A 23,902-nucleotide genomic window follows, 5' to 3' on the forward strand; every position below is an offset into this window, starting at 1 on the left:
ATGCCCGATCCCCCGATAGGCCAATCCGCCCCTGTTTGGAGGAGTTCTTTGCGCTTGCTGAGTGAGTTGATTTTTTTTCTGTAGTCATCTGTTTCCCTTGACCTTCGTCTTTTGTGATATTTTTTTTGGAGTGAAAGTTTGTAAGTCCAGTTTGTCCTTTTGTGTGGAGTTGTTGAAGAGGAGCGGAGGGTGTGAAGAGGAGCGAAGGAGGAGTGTGTATCTGCTGAGGTGTGTGTGTGTGTGTGTGTGTGTGTGTGCGCGCTGATGTGTGTGTGTGTGTGTGTGTGTGCTGAGAGGATGGAGCTTGACAGGCCTGGGAAAAGAGGAGAGAAGAGGCATGAGGATAGTAGTGAGAGGAGGAGGCAGAGGGAGTGGGAGGATGAGGGTGGGAGTGCCAGGGGAAGGAGGAGTAGGAATAGGGACAGGGGGAGAAGCAGAGAGAGGCAGGAGGGAAGGAGTAGGAGGGTGAGGGTGGGGGAAGGGATTAGGAGGAGTAGGGCAGCATAGGAATAAATAGAGAGGGCAGAGGGGAAGGGAGTTGGTAGGCCAAAGTGAGGTTGGGGGGGGGGGGGGGAGAGGAGAGCGGGATGGAGAGTGAGAGAAGGGAAGACACCTCTTTGGGAGAGGAAGTGGCACCCCCTTCGGGCAGCCAGGCAGCACCACGGCAGTGTCAGAGGGCCAGAGAATGTGGCAGAGAATGAGCTTCTCATCGCTGGTGTCCTGCAGCATTACGCCATGTTGTTTGGGAACCACGCAGCAAAGACCTCTAAGGCAGTCAAGGGCCAAATATGGCAAAACATTGCCCAGGCCATCAGCCGCCACAGCAGAATAGAAAAAAGCAGGGAGCAGGCTGCCCATCAGTACTGGGACATGAAAGCCCAGATCAAGGCGAAGATAGCATCGAGATCCAAGTATCAGCGGCAGACTGGAGGAGTGGCCCTCTATCCAATACTAGTGACTGAGATGGAGCAGCAACTCACAGAAAGGCTGGGGCCGGTCGTTTTCAAGGGCATGGATGAGCGGCTAGACACCACACGAGCTGCAGCCGGTAAGTTCACCTCACCCATAAATGGGCATACAGCAACCGGTGTACACATAATTTGGCATAAGATGCTCACTTTGCAAATAAGCAAAGTGCATCTCTGATGCCAAATAAATAAACCATACTTGCTGGCACATGGTCTTATGTTTTCTATTTTGTTTCTTCTCTGTTTCCACAGCTCTCGAGCAGCAAGTTGCTGGTCCCAGCCAGGAACGCCTAGGATCCAGCTGGGAAGCACCAGGGACCAGCCGGGATGCCCCTGGGACCAACCACCCGATACCAATGCTACAGAGGCCCTTACAGATGGACGCTGAGAAGGAGGAACAGCAGCAGGCAGAGCAATCACAGCCGATGTTCTTGCTACAGCACCTAAGCTTAAGAACCCCAATTCATGTGGACCTCGATCTAGAGACATTACTAGAGGCAGGCAATCTGGACTGGCAACCTTCGGATGAGCATTTAGCAGAACCAGCAACCCACTCCAGCCTGCGGACTCATTATCACCCTGCTTCATGATGGGCACAAGGCCACCTATGCCCAGGTTGTGCCCTTAGATGCCACCAGTGCCTTCAGCACCGCCACCGCCACCATCAGGGCCACCGCCACCATCACAGACACCATCACCAGCACCCACACCACCACCAGGACAGCACTGGCACTTGTAGCAGGCATGTCTGCACGTGAAGTCAGGCACTTGCGGGGAGAGATACTGGTCCTGCGCAGATCAGTAGACCAGCAGAACACTATCTTAACACCTTTCCAAGGGTGAGTAACTGAACTGAACTTTTCAACCTTTTTACTTAGGTATACCCTGCTCCTAGCTTATTTCTAGCTTCTGGCTACCTTTTTTTTTTTTTTTTTTAAATATACAAACACTTTAACTTCTGCCTTACAGACTGTCAAAAATAAACACACTAACTACTGCTAATTAGCTGACTTACTGACTATTTAAAAATACAAACAGTCTAACTTCTATTTATTCGCTGCCTTGATTATTAAAAGCACAAACACACTAACACACTAAATAATATTCCCCAATAGTTAACTTCGCCCCAATACTTTTAAAAAAGAAAATTTCCCAAGCAAAACTTACTGATTCCTTTCAGCCACAATCCCTTTGGAGATTTACACTACAGTTAGTTGTCCTGAGTGACTCACTGCTGTTCTGATTATAATGATGGCACCTAATCAAATCAATCACACAACCTTCAGTTAGTCAGCCAGAGTGACTCACTGCTCTCTTGATTAACAAATGTTGGTACCTAATCAAACCAAATCATACTACCTTTACACCTTTTCAAAGTGAGTAACTGAACTGAACTTTTCAACCTTTTTACTTAGGTATACCCTGCTTCTAGCTTATTTCTAGCTTCTGGCTACCTTTTTTTTAAAATATACAAACACTAACTTCTGCTTATTAGCTGCCTTACTGACTGACTATTTAAAAATACAAACAGTCTAACTTCTGTTTATTTGCTGTCTTAGGACCTCATTTTCTAAAGTATCGCAGGCCTGCGATACTTTAGAAGATGAGGGGTGGGGGGCTGAAACGGGGGGTGGGCCTGCGCTAGCCGGCAGCGATCGCACCGTCGCGGTGCGATCGCTGCCGGTTTCGCACCCAATAGCACCACCATAGGAGGTGAAGCTATTGGGAGCGAAATAGGCAGCAAAAAGGCACTTACCTTTTCGCTGTGCATGCCGTCGTCGCGGAGTCGGCCCCGGTGACGCCCCGACTCCTCCTCTTCCGGGGCCGACTCCGCCCCCATTTTGGTATCGCACACGAAAAGGGACATTTCGCATGCGAAACAGCCCTTACCGCGTGCGATACATTTGGAAAATAAGGCCCTTAATGACTATTAAATGCACAAATACACAAACACACTAAATAATATTCACCAATAGTTAACTTCACCCCAATACTTTAAAAAATAAAATTTCCCAAGCAAAACTTACTGATTCAGCCACCAGCAAGATGATCCTCTCCTCTCAGTGCTCCCACTGCCATTGCATGGCATAGAAACATAACTATAGATCTTAAATTTTGTGTTGGCATATTTATGCCACTTCCACATGCATATCATCTAAAATTAATAATTTGTATTTAGTTATTTATAAAAGTTGCATGTATTTTTGTCCACTCACATTATCACTTCATTTTTCCTAGTGCCTTCATATCTCTTTTTGTGTTCCAATGATTTTGCTGGTTTCTTAATAATTTTTCACATCTTTTATATTAACTATCAGGTCAATGTTCAAAAGGATTTACACGCGTAAATGTAACTACTTTCATAGCAATTTTCAAAAGCCATTTACACTTGTAAACTGCATTTACGCGAGCAAATCCTATAGGCAATTCTATGTCAATTTTCAAAAGCCTACTTACACATGCAAAATGCATTTATTCGAGTAAAATGCAGTTTTATGCATGTAAATGCTTTTTAAAATTAGGCCCTTTGTTTTTATTTAATTTAGTTTTGCTATAATGTCTAATTCATGTAATGTTTATGATCTATTTATCCTAAAATATAGATAAAATTTATCAACTTTGAATTTCTATTTTGTTATATTGTTATTGGACCTTCTTTTATTAAGGAATATATGCAAATTTATTTTTATATTGTTTTTTATTTAGCAATTCCATATCACCTTATTCCACCACTACCTTGTTTTCCCTTATCCACTTTCCTCTTCCCCTTCCTTCCCTTATTTATTGGATTTTATTCATCATTTTTCTTATTATTTTTTATCAACTAATTTTAATGCATTTTTTATTTTTATTTTGTAGTTCTTGCATTATCGACTTTTCCATATCAGAAATCTCAGTTTTAAGATTTTTCTGAAACTTATTATTATATTTACTATCTGTTTAAAATGTATGTTTTTATATATTTTATATCCATTTCTTCTTCCTTTATTTTTGGGGTTAATTTAGATATTTTGTTGAGAATTTGTGGTCTCACTCTAGTGTTTTCCTAAAACTCAGCTTATATGAGGAACATTTTCACTGACGCCAGCTGGGCTCATTATTATAGTCCTGCCTTTTATGTAAAACAAAATTGTCAATCACATTCGGTGCTGATGAAAAGAGGACCAAAATGCCCTTGTTTCGGTCAGCGGGATCAAGATACAATCCCTCTTTTAAAACACCTCCTATATGTAAGGTACAGTTTTTAGTATTTATTAAAAGGATTCTTTTATCTATCTGATCACTTTTATTATAAACCAGCTCACTGATGGCACCCAACAGATGTATCATTTAAATACCTCATGCAGTTTTGCTGTACAATGACTCTGAATGCATGTAATAAATTTCACACACTCTATTTTATACATATTTTAACCTTTTCTATAATTATAGCTTGCACCAGATAAGAGAATCTTCTATGTGGAATATAATCAAAATTCCTTCACTTCTGAATGGCCGCTTTGAATCCCTTTCTCTAAATAGTCTTATTTTATTATTATTTATTGAAGTTATTCATATGTGTTATTTTATTATCCTTATAGAAGATAGGGTAGGAATACCTCCCTTATACAGGGGCGGATTTTAAAAGCCCTACGCGCGTAAATCCTTCTGGATTTACGCGCGCAGGGCCCTCGCGCGCCGGCGGCCTATTTTGCATAGGCCGCCGGCGCGCGTAAAGCCCCGGGACGCGCGTAAGTCCTGGGGCTTTCGAAAAGGGGCGGGAGGGGGCGTGTCCGGGGCATTCCCAAAACGATGTGGTGTTTCAGGGGCGGGCCCGGGGGCGTGGTCGAGGCCTCCGGACCAGCCCCCGGGACTGGAGGACGGAACGGGGCTGCCGGCCTTCGCGCGCAAAGTTAGGGGGGGTTTAGATAGGGCCAGGGGGGTGGGTTAGGTAGGGGAAGGGAGGGGAAGGTGGGGGGAGGGCGAAGGAAAGTTCCCTCCAAGGCCGCTCTGAAATCGGAGCGGCCTCGGAGGGAACACGCAGCGCGCGCTGGGCTCAGCGCGTGCAGGTTGCACAAATGTGCACCCCCTTGCTCGCGCCGACCCTGGATTTTATAAGATACGCGCGGCTACAAGCGTATCTTATAAAATCCAGCGTACTTTTGTTCGTGCCTGGTGCGCGAACAAAAGTACGCAATCGCATATTTTTTAAAGATCTACCCCACCGTGTGTTTTTGCCTCATAGAAAGACAGTCTATCAAATAAAAATTACTACTAAATGCCCCCAATGGAGGAAAGGTGCCCATCCACCAGATATTTACCATCAGTAAATGAGTGCAGACAATGTGCACATGAATGCTTAAGTAGCCATCTAATCAACAGCATATCATAAATCTTCTATTTGTTTTTAGACTTTATTTTATTTTTTATATTTAATGTATGTATGTATATATATATATATATATATATTTATATAGATATATCTAGATATATAGATATATCTAGATATATCTAGATATATCTATATCTATATCTATATCTATATATATATATACACAAATATCGCTCCCAATGGAGAATGGAAAAAAGCACATCAATCTATATTGTTATAAATACCATAAATCAGGAATTTTTCATTTTTTATATGCAAAATTTTTTATTACTTCAATTATAAATTTTATAAAAACATTCTCATATCCAATATTTATCACAGTTTTTTGATATAATCCAATTGTTACTTTATATAAAACAACTCTTAATACATATTTAATAATGTGTAAAAAACTAAATACATTACTGTTCACAGCCCTCACCTCTATGCTGCTCCTAAGCTCAAACTGACCCTCAATGAATATATGTTTCCTTCTAAACCATGCAATTTTAATCACTGTTGATAAACATCATGTATTAAACTAACCTCTTAATTGATCATCATATCCACATGATAATCTTTTTACCAACATTCATTTGAAAATACAATGTAACATTGCATCCCCACTTTATAATTCATAAATTATCATGTAAATATATAAGATGTAACAAGTGGCTCAATTCCTGATTTATGGTGTTTATAACAATATCGATTGATGTGCTTTTTTCCAATCTCCATTGGGAGTGATTTTTGTGTGATATAATAAGCACTAGTTAGGTGTACACATTGCCTTATTTGTGATTTATATATATATATATATCAAAAACACTCCCTACGGGGTGGAGTAAAAGCACAATTATGATTTTCCAAATTATTCTTTTATTAAATATATGAAGAATCAAAACAACAGTTATTAATACTTGAAACACTCATAAAATTACAAAGAACCTTCATATTTCACCAATACATATCACTGTAACCTCACTCCCATTAAAATAAATACTCATTCATACACATACATACCAAACATACCCATACATATTCACAATTTTTTCTCCAAAACTCACCACTCATAAGTAATTATTTGTGCAGATGTACATTAAACCCTCCAAGCAAAAATTACATAATATTCATTTTAAATCATTCAAATACCATTTATGTAAACATTCTTTAAACTCATAATTTTGACTGATCCCAGCAAAAATTACATGGTGTTCATTTAGGATTATTAAAGACAAACATTAATATTTAAGATTCACTTAGGGATCACAAGCTTTCCTTGTGCATACTCTACTTTTATAAGGATTTACTATAGACCTTCACCACATGTTTATATTTATCTTCATCCCTTTGGTATATTTCCCACAGTTTTGTTATATTTATTCATCTCCATGTTTTTGTTGCAGTTTAAGATGACCTATTACTTTTCATTTTCTATAGATGTCTTGTTGACCATATTATTCTGCACTTCTGCTGTTTTTCTGTTTGTATACTTATTGTTAATGAATTGCACAAATTTATAGCCCCTAATGTAGGCATATGTGCTGAAACATGGCCATATCAGGTTTTAATTGAACATTTTTTTATTGAATTTTCATTTGTTTTGTGTTGTATGTTTATTTTTATTGAATTAAAATTGTAAATTTATGTATTTGTACTTATATTTATTCATCCATATACTCCATTCTCTTACTTTGCTTCTTCTGTGTGCGGTAGACTTGTCTCTAGTGGTGCATGTGGTTACCAATGACATAGGAAGGTGCAGGAAGGAAGTTTGGAAGCCAAATTTAGGATTTTAAGTAGGAAATTGAAATCCAAAACCTCCAAGGTTGCATTCTCAGAAATGCTTCCTGTTCCATGTGCAGGACCCCGGAGCTAAGCTGGAATCTCAATGCATGGATGAGCCAATGGTGCAGGTAAAAGAGCTTTAGATTTGATGGGAACTGGGGAACATTTTGGAGAAAGGGGTAACCCATTTCAGCCTGACATTCAATATATGCACCATTGTAAATGGGCACTTTGATTCGGGGTGGGTTGGGGTTTGGGGAGTGGTGTTGCAGAAACATTCAGAGATATTCCTTGTAAATTTGACATCATTAAAGAATTTTAGTCCTTATGGTCCGGATTTTAAAAGCTCTACGCGCGTAAATCAGGTTATGTGTGCTGGGCCTATTTTATAAAGGCCTGGCAACGCGCGTAAATCCCCGGGATGCATCTAAGTCCCAGGGCTTTAAAGAAGGGGTGGTCTGGGGGCAGGGGCAGGGTCAGAGGCCTCCAGCATAGTGGCCATTTGCAGCTGTGCCAGGGGATCGCGTGCCGGCAGGCTGCCGGTGCGCGCAACCTGCGCCTGCCCGGAGGCAGGTGCAGAAGGTAAAATATAATTTGGGGGGGTTTAGGATAGGGCTGGGGGGAGATAGGTTAGGGGAAGGGGTGGGAAAGTTAGATTAGGAGGAAGGAAACAGGTGAAGGCCATGGGCGTCGGCGCACACAGGGTGCACATTTGTGCACCCCCTTGCGTGCACCAACCCCCGATTTTATAACGTGTGTACCTGCGCGCACATGTTATAAAATTAGGCATCCAAGTGTGCGCACCAGGTAGCGCGCGCACATGTATGCCCACGCATACCTTTGAAAATCTACCCTATAAGTGATGAAAAGGAGTGGATTTGTACAATGTAGCTAGCCGAGATTGCAGTGTACAAATCAACTCCTCTTGTTAGAATTTTCATTGCTTATAAGGTTTAAAATTATTTAATGATATCAATTTTACAATGAATACCTCTGAATGTTTCTGTAACATCACCCCCCAAACCCCAACCTACCTCCTGAAAATTCACCCCAAATCAAGGTGCCCCCTTACAATGGTGCAAATATTGAGTATCAGGCTGAGTCCTGTAAAGAGCACCAACGACATAGGAAAATGTGGGAGGGAGGTTCTAGAAGCCAAATTTAGGCTGTTAGGTAGAAAGCTTAAATCCAGAACCTCCAGGGTAGCATTCTCTGAAATGCTTCCTGTTCCATGCACAGGTCACCAGAGGCAGGCAGAGCTCCGGAGTCTCAATGCGTGGATGAGACGATGGTGCAAGGAAGAGGGATTCAGTTTTGTTAGGAACTGGGGAACCTTTTGGGGAAGGGGGAGTCTCTTCCGAAGGGATGGGCTCCACCTTAACCAGGGTGGAACCAGACTGCTGGCGCTAACCTTTAAAAAGGAGATAGAGCAGCTTTTAAACTAGAACAAAGGGGAAAGCCGACAGTCGCTCAGCAGCGCATGGTTCGGAGAGAGGTATCTTCAAAGGATACTAATGATGCATTAGAATTAGGGCATCCCAACAGTGAGTTTCCAATAATTAGAAAAGTAGTCCAAGTGCCTGTAACTAAAAACTCACCTGAGCTAAAAAATTCTAACTTATCCCTATCAATTAAAAAGCAGAATAAAAATACAAACAAAAAACAAACGTTGAAATGTTTGTATGCTAATGCCAGAAGTCTAAGAAGTAAGATGGGAGAATTAGAATGTATAGCAGTGAATGACAGACTTAATTGGCATCTCAGAGACATGGTGGAAAGAGGATAACCAATGGGACAGTGCTATACCGGGGTACAAATTATATCGCAATGACAGAGCGGAGCATCCGGGAGGAGGTATGGCGCTTTATGTCCGGGATGGCATAGAGTCCAACAGGATAAACATCCTGCATGAGACTAAATACAAAATTGAATCTTTATGGGTAGAAATCCCTTGTATGTCAGGGAAGACTATAGTGATAGGAGTATACTACCGTCCACCTGGTCAAGATAGTGAGACGGACAGTGAAATGCTAAGAGAAATTAGGGAAGCTAACCAAATTGGTAGTGCGGTAATAATGAGAGCCTTCAATTACCCCAATATTGACTGGGTAAATGTATCATCGGGACACGCTGGAGAAATAACGTTCCTGGATGGAATAAATGATAGCTTTATGGAGCAATTGGTTCAGGAACCGACGAGAGAGGGAGCAATTTTAGATCTAATTCTCAGTGGAGCACAGGACTTGGTGAGAGAGGTAACGGTGGTGGGGCCGCTTGGCAATAGTGATCATAATATGATCAAATTTGATTTAATGACTGGAAAAGGAACAGTGTGCAAATCCAAGGCTCTCATGCTAAACTTTCAAAAGGGAAACTTTGATAAAATGAGAAAAATTGTTAGAAAAAAACTGAAAGGAGCAGCTACAAAAGTAAAAAATGTGCAAGAGGCGTGGTCATTGTTAAAAAATACCATTCTAGAAGCACAGTCCAGATGTATTCCACACATTAAGAAAGGTGGAAAGAAGGCAAAACGATTACCGGCATGGTTAAAAGGGGAGGTGAAAGAGGCTATTTTAGCCAAAAGATCTTCATTCAAAAACTGGAAGAAGGATCCAACAGAAGAAAATAGGATAAAGCATAAACATTGGCAAGTTAAATGTAAGATATTGATAAGACAGTCTAAGAAAGAATTTGAAAATTAAGTTGGCTGTAGAGGCAAAAACTCACAGTAAAAACTTTTAAAAATATATCCGAAGTAGAAAGCCTGTGAGGGAGTCAGTTGGACTGTTAGATGATCGATGGGTTAAAGGGGTAGGGTAATTTAGGGATGGTGGTTGGCACTTCGAATCCAGTGTATCCAGCATCTTTTAGGACTCGAGACGCTTCCTGCAGTCTTTTAACCCAATGGGTGACTCCTTTTAGAGTAAAGCTTAACCCAAAAGGGAAAAGCCATCTGTATCTTACATTGTCCTTACGGAGTGTCTCCGTTATGCTCCTCATTTCCTGGAGCTTGCGAACAGTCACTGGGGACAGATCTGCAAAGATCATTATCTCAGTTCCTTGCCAGCTCCATGTTGCTTGCTTCCTTTCAGTCGCGGCGATCCTGTCCTTAACATGGAAATCATGATAGCATGCAATAATGTCCCTTGGTTTATTACTCGGTCCTGCTCCCAGCATACGATGTGCGCGGTCTATTTTTAAGGACAGTGAATTATTAACGTCCGGTGAGTCACTGTCTCCGTTCAGCAGCATGTTACTTATCTGGGTAACCACCTCCGTGCAGCTCTGGTTTTCTGGTGTTTCTGGGATACCTCTGAATCTTAAGTTTTGGCGGAGGGAGCGATTCTCCGGGTCTTCTACTTTTTCTGTTAATTGCTTTTTTTCATTAAATAGGGAGGAGTGAGTTTCCCCGAATCAGTTTAATGTCCTTGCCATGTGCATCAACCCTCGACTCAATTTCAAAAATCCGCCTCCCATTGTCAGCAATTTCTTCTTTTAATTCGTCAATCGAGTTCATTATTTGTTTTTTATTCTCTTGTCCATCTTTTTTTAAGTCCGCGAACCAGCGTTTAATTTCTGCCCTTGTCAACAGCTCATCATCCGCCGAAGAGAGGGGATGTAGAGAAGAATGGGAGAAAATCCCCAAATCCAGGTGTGCCAAGATTGTAGCGTCATACCATAGAAGACTTGAGGCTGTATTTGCTGCAAATGGTGCCTCAAAGTACTGAAAACTTATGTAAATGTGATATTTCAGTTTTCTATTTTTAATTAATTTGCACAAATTTTGCTTTGTCATTATGGGGTATCGTGTGTAGATTAAGGAGGGGAAAAATGAACATTACCCATTTTTTAATAAGGCAGTAATGCAACAAAATGTGGAAAAAGTGAAGGGGTCCGAATACTTTCTGAATGAACTGTATTTTGGTGAAACTTCTAGAGGTTGTGGCATTTTTGCTGGGACCAGTCCTACAGGAACTAGCTGAAGAGCTGACGCCTGTTGTAATGTGCTCCTGGTTTTTTTCAGCATGGAGAGTTTTAATTTACTTTCCAGCTCTTAGGTTCTGGCCTACTACCAAAAAAACCAGTAGGAGGATTATGCAGAACAGCATCTGAGAAAATTGTCCTAGTCTTCCGGGAGATTTCATCAGACACTTCACATAAAGGTACATGATGAGAATGTGTTGAGTGGAAGAACTGAGATGAAATGAAGAGACCTAAGGATGTTCTCTCATCTGAAAAAAAATGTCCTCTTTCATTTTATTTTGTTTTCAAAATGAAACAAGAGAAACGATTTCATTCATTTTTCATTTCATTTTCAAGTTAGCTGCCAGGCTGCCAGGAGTGTAGGGTGACTGCTGAAGTTGGTGGTACACAGGTAAAATTAATTAAGCAACCAGTATCGTGCTGTGAGTACTCTGCGGTCCCGGCAGAAGAAAGGGGGTTCTGAAGGTAGTGGGTGGATGGGAGAGAGGGAAGGGGAAGCAGCCCAGCAGACCCTTTCCAGATATATATTTTTTTAAAGTGCTCTTGGAGCACTTCTCTCCTACCACAGAGATGATGTCTCTGTCCCCCCCTTTTCCAGCAGATTAGTCCTCAGGCTGCTGAAACCTGAGGATTAATACAAAATATGAAGAATCCACAAGAACAGGAAAAAAGTAAAAATACTCAAATATATAGATCCTGTAACACAAGAGAGTGGGTGAGGAAGCCCAATGTGACCTCATATATGAGTGCAGAGAGGCTAAGCTAATGCAAGCTTTCAATGGCAAGAAGCCTTCTTTTAATCATTGGTCACAAAGGGGCAGGTTTTTTTTGAAAGAACGCTCCCTAATCGGGAGCTGTACTGTTCATGCACTTTGAATAGAAGCGCTGTACTTATCTTTGCGGCATTCACACGTTGAAGAGCCTTGTGGTAATGATGGCTGAATGGATGAATCCGACGTAATTCCGACACTAAGTGTTTCGGAGAAAACCTCCTTCTTCAGGGGGTTGGAGTACCAATGTTGCCGGCTCAATCAATTGAACAAGAGGCGCGCTTATATGGCTGCGTGTGTAGCGTCTTAATGTGGCTCTCGGTGATGCTGTAATAAAGTCTCTCGCTTGGCCGTGTATCATCTTGGCTGCCGATAGATGATACACGGCCAAGCGAGAGACTTTATTACAGCATCACCGAGAGCCACATTAAGACGCTACACACGCAGCCATATAAGCGCGCCTCTTGTTCAATTGATTGAGCCGGCAACATTGGTACTCCAACCCCCTGAAGAAGGAGGTTTTCTCCGAAACACTTAGTGTCGGAATTACGTCGGATTCATCCATTCAGCCATCATTACCACAAGGCTCTTCAACGTGTGAATGCCGCAAAGATAAGTACAGCGCTTCTATTCAAAGTGCATGAACAGTACAGCTCCCGATTAGGGAGCGTTCTTTCAAAAAAACCTGCCCCTTTGTGACCAATGATTAAAAGTAGGGTTCCGAAACCTGAGGATTGACATGCAGGGGGAGGAGAGAGAGACTGAGTGACAGAGATAGTGAGAAAGACAGATTTAGATTCCTGTTCAGGGAGGCTATACTTCCAGAAAAGTACACTAACCCATACATATTCTTATGGCTGCTTTTAAGCAGCATTAATTATCCCCCATGGTCAGGGTGTGACTTACCTTCAGGCCAAGATAGGGAGAGGCATTAGCACCTGGAGGCTGCTGCAGGCCTGCCAGCGCGGTTGCTGCTTCTGCAGTGTCGGCGGACGGCAGTTCGTGGCTGCTAAGCACAGGGTGGAGTTACAGATCCAATTCTCTATGCCTGCTGTGGTACTGCCAGCTGATTGGCTCCAGCATCATGGCAAATAAAAACCCCAAGATGCACCAGTGCCAGCATGCATGAGCAAAGGAAAATCTGCACCTCCTTCGGGCTACTGATGGCTTGATTACTTTCCCTAGCAGGCATGAAGGCTCGACATGTTGCCCTTGATGAATCACTAACACATGACATTGGACCTTCCATGATGACGTTGGTAGGCAGTCAATGGATGCAACTGGTGCTGGGCTGGCAGAGGAGGCAGGACCTTGAGGCTGGAGGTGGAATAGCCACGCTTGGGTGAGGGAGAGGGGGAGCCGGGAGCAGGAAGGTGGCCGGCAGACCAGAGGATTGCTGCGATGGACTCATTGACCATGACCCACAGATCATGCCGGCATTTCAGGTTGGTGTTGCATAGCACACACCTTTTCCATGTTGTTGGTGCCAGTGCGTCACTGTGCAGTATAGATGGTACACCCATGCAGCGCCAGCCAGTCCCAGCTCTCTCCCACTTTGTGGACAGATGTGGGAAGGGAGGGAGGGATGCTGGGTGTAAGCTAAGCAGCAGATCTTGTATACACATCTGCCTAAGATGGTGCAATGCTCTGTGGCTGGCAGCTGGGATGGATCCTTGTAGGCTGGAATAAATGAGCAGACTAATTGATCTTATTCTACTATCATCTATTATGTGACCAAGTTTTTTTGGCCATAACAGTCCTCTTCCTTTCCATGTCACCTGTTCTGCCCCAGATATTTAAACCTGGGCTGGTCAGCTGCACTTGTGACCCACTGCACTGACCTCCTTGTTAACATTTACTAACTCGAGCACACAAGACATTACAAATTATATAAGCACAAGTAGAAATGTAGGGAGGGTCATGTTCTTTTATCCATAAATGTTTCACTTAAAATAAGAAATACTTCTGTGACCATGTTACCATATCCTGCTTTTACACAAGGATGGCTTATTCAAAGTTGTTGAATCTCAAGAGGATTGTAAGAAATTGCAAGAGGACCTTGCAGAACTGGGAGACTGGGCATGCAAATGGCAAATTAAATTTAATGTGGACAAGTGCAAAGTGATGTACTTAGGGAAGTGTAAGCCAAATTATGGCTACAATGATGGAATAAATGAGCAGACTAATTCATCTTTTTCTGCTATCATTGATAATATTTTGAAATCTTCTGCTCAGTGTGCAGCAGCAGCAGCCAAGAAAGCAAATAGAATGCTAGGGATTATTAGGAAAGGACTGGAGAATAAAACAGAGAATATCATATTGCCTCTGTATCTCTCCATTGTGTGACCTCATCTTGAGTATTGTGTGCAGTTCAGGTTATCACGTCTCAAAGATATAGCGGAATTAGAAAAGGTTCAGAGAAGGGTGAGTAAAATGATAAAGGGGATGGAACAATTCCTCTATGAAGAAAGGCTAAAGAGGTTAGGACTCTTCAGCTTGGAGAAGACACGGCTCAGGGTAGATATGATAGAGATCTATAAAATGAGTGGAATGAGTAAATGTTAAGCAGTTGTTTACTTTTGAAAAGTACAAAGACTAAGTGACACACAATGAATTACTAGGTAATACATTTAAAACTAATAAGAGAAGATATTTTTTTTTTACTCAATGCATAATTAAGCTCTGGATTTCATTGCCAGAGGAGGTGGTGAAAGCACTTAGTGTAGCTTTGTTTAAAAATGTTTTGGACAAATTCCTGGAGGAAAAGTCCATAAATTGTTATTAAGGTGGAGATGCAGTATCCACTGCTTATTCCTGAGATAAGCAGCTTGGACTCTTATCTACCCCTTGGGATCCTGCCAGGTACTTGTGACCTGGATTGGCTTCAGTTGGAAACAGGATACTGGGCTTGATGGACCCTTGATCTGACCCAGTAAGGGAAGTCTTATGTTCTTACTCTGTATCTATTCGTTGAGACATATGTTTTTAAATTGCTGCTGAGCAACTAAGATAAGTGGCTGTATTTAAGTGGTTAGCTTTATGGTAAATGTTAGCACAGCCTAGTTGGTTTGATTGTTGCTGAAAATTAGTCTAGATGGATTTAGCTGGCTAGATTTTAGCCAGCTATCTGTCTACTCAGTGCCTTACTGAAAGTTTATCCCTGAGTCCATCTTAAAGCCAGAGATCAAATTGAAGTCCATTCTTCCCCCTCTCCGCCCCTGTCTTTCCCTCCTACCATCTGTCCTGGCATTGACTCTCCCTTCCTCCCTCCCACACCAACCAGGGGACAGATGGGAGACATTGGGGTTGCAGCTGAAAGGAAGGGAGGGTAAGTGAGGGTAGAGGCTGGTTTTGGGTATCGAATTTCAGGGCTGGGCGAATTGCAGGCTCCAGGCACCAGGCAAAGCCAGCTAAATATAAGCCAGGTATCCCTGCACCTAAATTTGATTAGATATGTTAGCTGACTAGCTGAACATTTATGCTGGCTGGCTAACCTCCTTCTCATGATCTAACCCTGTTCCCTGGGATCACACAGAATTTGAGCCCCTAAAGTTAACTGCTTAGTGGGGGTACATTTTCAAAGCCTTTTATCTAGCCAGCGAAGTCCCCATGAAAATGCATCCCCGAGTTTCTCTGAGGCAATATTAGGTGCTGATTATTCATGGTTCTTGCAGTGACTACACTGCTGCTTCCCCTCCTCTCTGTATTGTCCCTGATGAACTGTGTGCCGTGATGGAAGAGCATTCCTAATTAACTGACTGTATCAAACACATGATCTATTACTACTACTACTTACTATTATTTCTAAAGCTTATTTTCATGCTTCTAGATCATTCCTATAGCAGGTAGAGAAAGCATACAGAGACATGGCGTCAGGAATGCTTTCCAGCAGATTTGTAAAATGCGTGGGTGTGAAGTGGGAGCTGTGGTGCAGGCTGTGTGTGGGGTTGGGTGGGACTGTGTGTGTAGGGAAATAACTCTGTGTGCATGCATGGACGGGTGTGGTTAGAGGAGGTGTATTTTTTAGGTTGTGGGTGAATCTAGACTGAGGATAGATGAGGTTGGGATGGGTTTGTGGAGGCATATGTATGGCGGTTATGGAATAAGGTTGTGAGGGAGTATCTATAGGAGGGGTTTTGTGTGTATGTGTATGAGGGGGGTTGTGTGTAAGTTGGACATCTGTGGAAAGGTTGTGTGCAGGGGTTGTACAGGGGATATGGGTGTGTATGCACATGTGAGGGGTGTAAGTGGGTGTGTGTTGGGGATGGATGTGTGGGTTTGGGTAGGTTTGTTGTGGCAGAGTTGTGTGTGTAAGGGGATTTGTGGGATGTAGGTTTTTTCTGGGATATTGGGTATGTGTGTGTGGCTGTGAGAATGTGGTGTGTGTGTGGATGAAGGCATGTGTGGCGGGGGGAACTGAGAAGTTGCATAATTTATTTTCCCTGTTTCTGTGGAGGTGAGGTGTAAGTGTGGGGTGGGGTGGGTGTGGAGATGTGTGTGTGTGTACTTTGGAAGTGCCTTTTTGTACCAGCCTTTGCCACTTGCTTCAGTTATTGCCTCTGTCTCTCTCTGCCTCTGTTGCTCTGTGGCAAAGAGCTGGTAGGGTATGTATATGGGGAGTGTTTGGACTGGAGCACTGGTCAGTATTCAGTATGAATAGCTTCTCGCAGTTTCCTGTAGAAAGCAATGGGGAGGTTTTCTGGAGGCTTAATTGTCTGAAAATATGATGTGATGTTTCAGGGTTTTTTTTAACTCATCTGAGAGATATTCATATTTTCTTCCTATATACCAAATCAGGTGAGTTTCCAACTCTTTTTTGGAAAGTTATCAAGCCTATAGACAGACAGACGGATGCACGTTAAGAACATAAGAAATTGCCATACTGGGTCAGACCAAGGGTCCATCAAGCTCAGCATCCTGTTTCCAACAGTGGCCAATCCAGGCCATAAGAACCTGGCAAGTAGCCAAAAACTAAATATATCCCATACTACTGATGCTAGTAATAGCAGTGGCTATTTTCTAAGTCAACTTGATTAATAGCAGGTAATGGACTTCTCCTCCAAGAACTTATCCAAACCTTTTTTAAACCCAGCTACACTAACCACATCCCCTGGCAACAAATTCCAGAATTTAATTGTATCGAGTAAAAAAGAACTTTCTCCGATTAGTCTTAAATGTGCTACTTGCTAACTGTATGGAGTGCCCCCTAGTCCTTCTATTATCCGAAAGAGTAAGTAACCGATTCACATCTACTCATTCAAGACTTCTCATGATCTTAAAGACCTCTATCATATCCCCCCTCAGCCGTCTCTTCTCCAAGCTGAAAAGTCCTAACCTCTTTAGTCTTTCCTCAAAGGGGAGCTGTTCCATTCCCCTTATTTTGGTAGCTCTTCTCTGTACCTTCTCCATCGCAATTATATCTTTTTTGAGATGCGGAGACCAGAATTGTATACAGTATTCAAGGTGCGGTCTCACCATGGAGCGATACAGAGGCATTATGACATTTTCCATTTTATTCACCATTCCCTTCCTAATAATTCCTAACATTCTGTTTGCTTCTTTGACTGCCACAGCACACTGAGCTGACAATTTCAACATATTATCCACCATGACGCCTAGATCTCTTTCTTGGGTGGTAGCACCTAATATGGAACCTAACATCGTGTAACTGTAGCATGGGCTATTTTTTCCTATATGCATCACGTTGATCCGTTTTACATAATTCTTTCCAACATTCATTATATTGGAAAGCATAAAAAACACAGCGCAGTGGTTCACTGGCAAGCACTTGCTGCACACTGCTATGCAGAGGACTTGACCTTAATTCCTAGGCCCAGCCTCTGTTCCCTTGACTGGCCAGGGCTGGGAATGCTGCAGAGACAGCAATTACGGACCGTGGGAGAGGTGGAGAGACCCAACGATGGTACCTAAGAGCCAGACTTAAGGTCCGCAGTAGTTGGGTACTGGGGGTGGGGGAAGCTCTGGTTTGTGTTTGCTAGCTGAGGACTGTTTCTGCAATAGCTGAGCAGAGTTGGGAGGAAGATATAAAATAGGAGAAAACCCCAGAGGGTGTCCAATTGAAAGCTGATGGCAATGTTGCCCCACAGAAGTCAGTGCTGACTACACTGGAACACCAAAAGGAGCAGGAGGAGACTGCCAGGCCAAAATTAAAAAAATACAGAGAGGTAGTTAATAGTGACATAATATTGACGTTTAAAAGCGTAACAGCCAAACCAAAATGCATGGTTTCTTAAAGTAGATTTTTCCTTGAGGCTTAAGTGCCATGATATAGGGAATTTCCCTAAAACACAGGGAACACTGGTCATTGTGTGCTGGGACTCTGATATACCTGCAAAGAAAAGTAGGGATCATGGGGTTTAATCCTTTCTTATGATCAACTCACCAGGAAAAGAGCACTGCACATGGACCCAGAGTGAAGCAATCAAAACATCAGAGAGGCGCCTCTAATATATATGACCCCAGTACTTTGGAAAAACTGGCATGCAGTAATTTCAAAATATATTCAGCTGATGCTATATGTATTTGTTTAATTATCATTTAATGTCCAAAAATCATTTATTTCACATCCACTTTGCAATCCATTATGAATAAAGCAGAGCAAAACCAGGGGTACACACAGAGCTTATAAGCAGGGCTCCAAGTTTTCCCATGTAAATACATAATTGCAGACTGGAATCTTCAATTTCACCTGCATTTTTGTTTCTTTTATCTAAAACAAAAAAAAATATCAATCAAACGGATCAATGGGAAAAAGATAGCGAGAGATTTGGAGACTAGTGAGAGGCTGCAAATTTCAAGTGAACCACATGCACCTCGATCTCTGAAGTCTGGCGTCATCAGTGAAGAGACTTTCAGTAGTTTTAAAGGGGTAATTCTATATACTAAGAGAATATGGAATTCTACAGAGGTTCATGTATGTTCAGGAAGTTGATTATCTTCATAATGTATCAAGAACATGTAAGTCAGTCTGGATGTGTTATTTTATTATCCATAAGAATGCTGGGATCTATAGTCCACACAATAAACTCACAAAAATAATTAAAGCAAGACTATTGTATTTTTTTGAATTTACAAATAGACAAACATCTCAAAAAATATTTTAATGGAGGAACTGGTAGTTTCATATCATACGTGCAGGTACCATCCTGTTTACCATTCAATGTTATAATTATTAACTGATACTTCAATAGCACGGTAACAATTTTTTATATTCGTCTGCACATAAAATGGGTCCTGAAACACTCGGTAACAATTCCCTCTCCCCAGATATGTTTTGTACTTAGCTACACATAATCAAATGTATCCTGAAGGCTCCTAAAATTCTTATCCAGTAATTCGGAAGCGACTCCTTCTCCCCTTACCGTGCTATTGAAGTATCCAGTTTGAATTGAGTTTTTCACGGTTCTAATTTACAATTTACATAAAAGGTTTTTGGGAGTTTCACTATATATAAAAAAAACCAGGGGGATGGTGGTTGGTTAATGATTATAACATTGAATGGTAACCGGGATGGTACCTGCACATATGATATGAAACTATCACTTCCTCCATTAAAATATTTTTTGATACTTTGTTTGTAAATTCAAAAAAATACAACAATTGTTTTGATTTAATTATTTTTGTGAGTTTATTGTGTGGATTTAGTTGAGTCTACTTTCATTTGGGCAAATATTTTTTTGTTGGGATCTATAGTCCTACAGTTTCTGTATTGATAAAAATGGATTACAAGCTCCAGAATGCTTAGTTGAGTGAACATGAAGAAAGTGGACCCTGCTCACAGAGTTGCTGACGGCCTGGTGGTGTTTGTTGTGGTTCCAGGTTGAGAGGTATAGGAAGAACTCCTTTGTTAAAAAACAGTATCTGGAAGATGTAGTTGTCCCAATCTAGGCTCCTTAATAGACTCTCACTGATCCCATCTCTCTCTCTCTCCGCTCTGGTGTTGGAAGTGGTAGTTCAGGCTATGGTTCATGGTCTTGCCATTTCAAGGCATACCATGTGGGTTTATTGTATTTCTTTTCCAGCCACAGAAGTAGCTCATCCAATTCAGATTGGTACTTTCCTCCCTAGAATTGGGTAAAAATCTAATTAAATCTGCTACAACAATATTCTGCTGTGAAAGCTGAATATATTAAAAAGAAGAATCTTGTTTCATAAAATGCTGTTTTAAATTGGGTGATGTGCGAGTCTTTTTTTTTTATACAGAGTATATGGTGCAAAATAACACAATCTTTTCTTTACAATTTCACAGTTCAATTTGGCTGGAAGACAATTTGCTGAGGCTGTTTTGGGTTAACTCTGAAATTCTCCTTCAGGTGGAAAATGTCAGATTTACCCCTAAAATGAGTAAAAGCAGCATACAGTGCAATTAGTTTTTGAAATAATGTTATCTGAGGGTAGCAGTGGGCGAATTTGCTGTTTACCAGGCTTCATTGTGGAGCATTAATTGGACAGTACAACCAACAGCTCACTGCGGTTTGTGTAAGAGAAACGAAATGCAATACAGGACATAAAATCGGGAAACTGCAAGGACTATCTGTTTCCTAGGAACTTCCATAGACCGGGAATGCAAACAAGGGACTGGGACCATAGCAGGGTGGGGAGCGGAGAGGTCATTTAAAAAAAAAAAAATCTTAAGCCTCAGCAAGCGCATACCCTGAGGAATGCAAGCACATTCATTACTTCCCTTTTCCACAAACACATACACCAATTAGTGCAAGCAAACACTTTATAACCCTAAAGCATGTTGTATTCTTAGAGGCAACCCAAAGCCAGCTCCCTTCCTGCTGACCATAAGGCATAATTGCTGTCAGTTCACCTGTATGTTGCGGTATCTTTGGAACAGTTTGCCTCATCGAATAAAAATGCTTTTGTAACACTGGTGAGCTGGGAGGCTCAGCAATCCAGTGCCATATAGGAAGACACAATTCACTTGAAATTTGGATTAAAACAACATTGAAGCTCAGTGGTTACAGAGTTTGCCCTCTGGACCATACTTCTGATCCTGATCAAAAGTCATTGTTAATTATATACATGTATAGCCTAACCCTGCTGGGCAATCTGGAATACAGCTCTGACATAAGGAGGCTATTTACTCCCTCAGCTTTTACTGGGAGAGCATCTTGCTTTAGGAGATCATGTTGACGTTGCATGCTCATAATTTAATTCCATAGCAAGTATACTCTCCACGAAGGGCACTTCTTACCCCAGTGGCTGTCATACTGTGATAACATTCTTCAGTAGTTCGTCTTATATATTTAACAAGTGACCAATCTTCTGCTATGTCTTTCAAAAAGGGTTCATAGAGCCCCAGTCAGGTTATGGGAAAGAAATATACTTTTGCTGTCAAACTACTTAGAACATTTCTCTTTGAATACCTTCCAGATGTTGTAAACACTCTATACTCCAGCCCTAAGAGTCCTCCACATCTGTTATGTTATCTTCTCTTTCAGGCTGGCCTGTCACCCTCCCCTTTTTGAGCATGAGCTCTATCCACTGCATGCCTCTACAATGTGACAACAATATATGTATGCATAATGGGAAAGTGGAGGAGAGTCCTTGAGGAAAGAGTACTCCGTTGTTTTTCCAGCTTTGGCAGTTTTCCCTTATGGGTTAAATTTTCAAATACTCTTTATCGTAAGCTCGTTGTCTGAGTTTCCACACTACTTGCCTGCCTCTGCCTATGGGCTGGCTTAACCGAGAGGACTAGTTGTTTACGGAAGGTCTCACATAGGATAATGTAGACAAAGGGGTTCAAGCAGCTGTTGGCATAACCTAAGCTGATGGCAACGTTGTAGGCATAGTAGAAGAGCAGGGTTGGTTGACTGATGGTCAACTGGGTTAACTGCAGTACATAGTATGGAGCCCAGCAAATGAAAAAGACTAAGCAAATGGCAATGGCAGTCCGTGTCACTTTCTTGGTCCTCAGTCGTACACTGCGCTGAGTGATGGGAGCCACAGATGATGTCATGCGCTGGAGGATTCTGATATATGCGACAGTGATAACCATAAACGGTAAAGCAAAAGCTAGGAAGAATTGGTACAGGGTATACCAGTAGATGTCGGTCTCTGGGTTGGGGAGACGAATGCCACAGCCCACTGTCCCTTGGGGGAAGGGGATCAGTCTGGCATAGAGCCAGACAGGGGTAATGCTAATGAAAGAAAATAGCCAGAGAAGACAGATCACAAGGGTTGCAATGGATGGCTTTCTGAATTTAGAGGAAGAGATGGGATGGACAGTGGCCAAGTAGCGGTCAATAGACATGGCGGTAAGAATGTAGGTACTGGTAAACTGGCTGTTGGCATCCATAGCAGTGATAATGGTACACATGGACTCCCCAAAATGCCAGACTCCATTACCCATTAGTTGGTGGATAAGAAAGGGCATGCCCAAGAGGAAAAGGAGATCCACCAGGGAGAGGTTGACAATGAAGATATCCGGTACACTCATCCAGTGAAATTTGGACTTCTTCACTACAGTGAGGATGACCACTGAGTTGCCAAAAATGCCAAGAAGACAGATGATGCCATAGACGGAAGGCATGATTATTCTGGTGGTATACAATACTCCTTTTGGCAGATCTAATGGAATACAGAAAAAAAAGATGTTAGCTGCAGGTGTCAAAGAGCCTCGGCATTTTATGGTAATGGAGCTTTGTGAGATATTTTTCTATATATTATGAGGTGGGTAGGAGGCGCCTCCTGAAGATTCTGGCAAAGCAAAGCTGAGACCATCTATGGTTTGTGATCCTCAGTAGGCAGCATCCTGACAGCAAGACAGTTCCACCTATAGACCATATACATTTGAAATGTTTATGCAGTTACACAGTTACACAATTGTTCTAGGTTGAAATTAGAATTTCTTCAAATCAGGCCTTCCTCTGATTGCCTAACAGCTGTCTCTGGGTGATAAATACTATAAGCACTGTTCATCTATTGCCAGTTCTGCAGCAATAAAAACATTTCCATTACAACCCAGAATACAGTAATTCTCATGAGCTCCTGGATCAGCACTTTTCTCTAGAGTTTAACTACATCATCATGCCTGACAATCTCCTTATCCTCCAAAAACATATCCAATATTCTTTGCAAGTTATTTATTTATTGTATTTATCTGTTAAATGTATGACTCACCTTTTCAAGGGGAAAGGGGGTACAAAGGAATGTAAGAAATATCAGCAGTCACACATAAGGCCCGATTTACTGATGTTTTCATCCCATCCTGTGTCTATAGGAAAAAAAAACTTAGTAAATGAGGCCCTTAGTCCTCATCCATAATTTTATCACTTTTTGAGTGCAGAATCCCTGCCTTTGAAGGCAGTGAAATCTGTTTCCCCTTGGCAGTGACAGACTGATGGACTGTAATTTTTGCCGCCCCTAGGCACTATCAGATGGAATGCCATGCTGCCTCCCCCTCCCTCAGACTTCTGTTTTTCTTAACATCCTCTGCTCCACCAGCAGACCTCTCCTCTGACTGCCCCCTGCGGACGGAAAGACATCCAATTTCCTAACACCCCTCTCCCCCCCTGGAACCACCAAACCAGTTTGATTCCTTTCCCATCCCTCTGGCCACTCCTCCAATTCTTTTCACCTGCTCCGCCCCCCCCCCCCCCCTTCAGAACTCAAGCTCTGGCAGTGCTGTTATCAAAAGACAGTGTAAATTTATTGGGACTGGTGAAGTCAGTGGGCCTGAGCTCACACCCCACTGAAATGTTCTCCTCCCCTCCATACTTGTGAGAAGAGGAGCCTGTGAGCTGTGGAGCCATGGGCTGGCTCCAGTCTGCGCCTTGTGATAAGAGCACAGCGGGAGCCCAGAGCTCTGAGATTGGGTAGGGGCTGGAAGAGTACAGAAGGGAGAGAATGGCAGGCCCAGCCAGAGGGAGGGTTTGGGAATAACATTAGGTTGTAGGTTCATGTGGCAGGGTGGGAATTGGAAGTCAGCAGGGCGGTGAGGGGCAGGAACTTTGCTCCTCGCCCCCCCCCCCCCAAACATTTTGCCTTTGCAATTATAGACCAAGTAGGCC

The 23,902-nt window shown here is 42.2% G+C and overlaps 1 protein-coding gene across 1 annotated transcript; it reads right to left on the minus strand.

The window, feature by feature from the left end:
- Positions 1–21,264: 21,264 nt before the first annotated feature.
- MCHR1 (melanin concentrating hormone receptor 1) lies at positions 21,265–22,456 on the minus strand. Its single transcript, XM_029592668.1, has one exon. It carries the CDS (start codon positions 22,420–22,422, stop codon positions 21,511–21,513), a length of 912 nt encoding a protein of 303 aa, XP_029448528.1. The 5' UTR covers positions 22,423–22,456; the 3' UTR covers positions 21,265–21,510.
- Positions 22,457–23,902: the final 1,446 nt, after the last annotated feature.

This window comes from Rhinatrema bivittatum, chromosome 2 (assembly GCF_901001135.1).
Source record: "Rhinatrema bivittatum chromosome 2, aRhiBiv1.1, whole genome shotgun sequence".
Classification (NCBI taxonomy): domain Eukaryota; kingdom Metazoa; phylum Chordata; class Amphibia; order Gymnophiona; family Rhinatrematidae; genus Rhinatrema; species Rhinatrema bivittatum.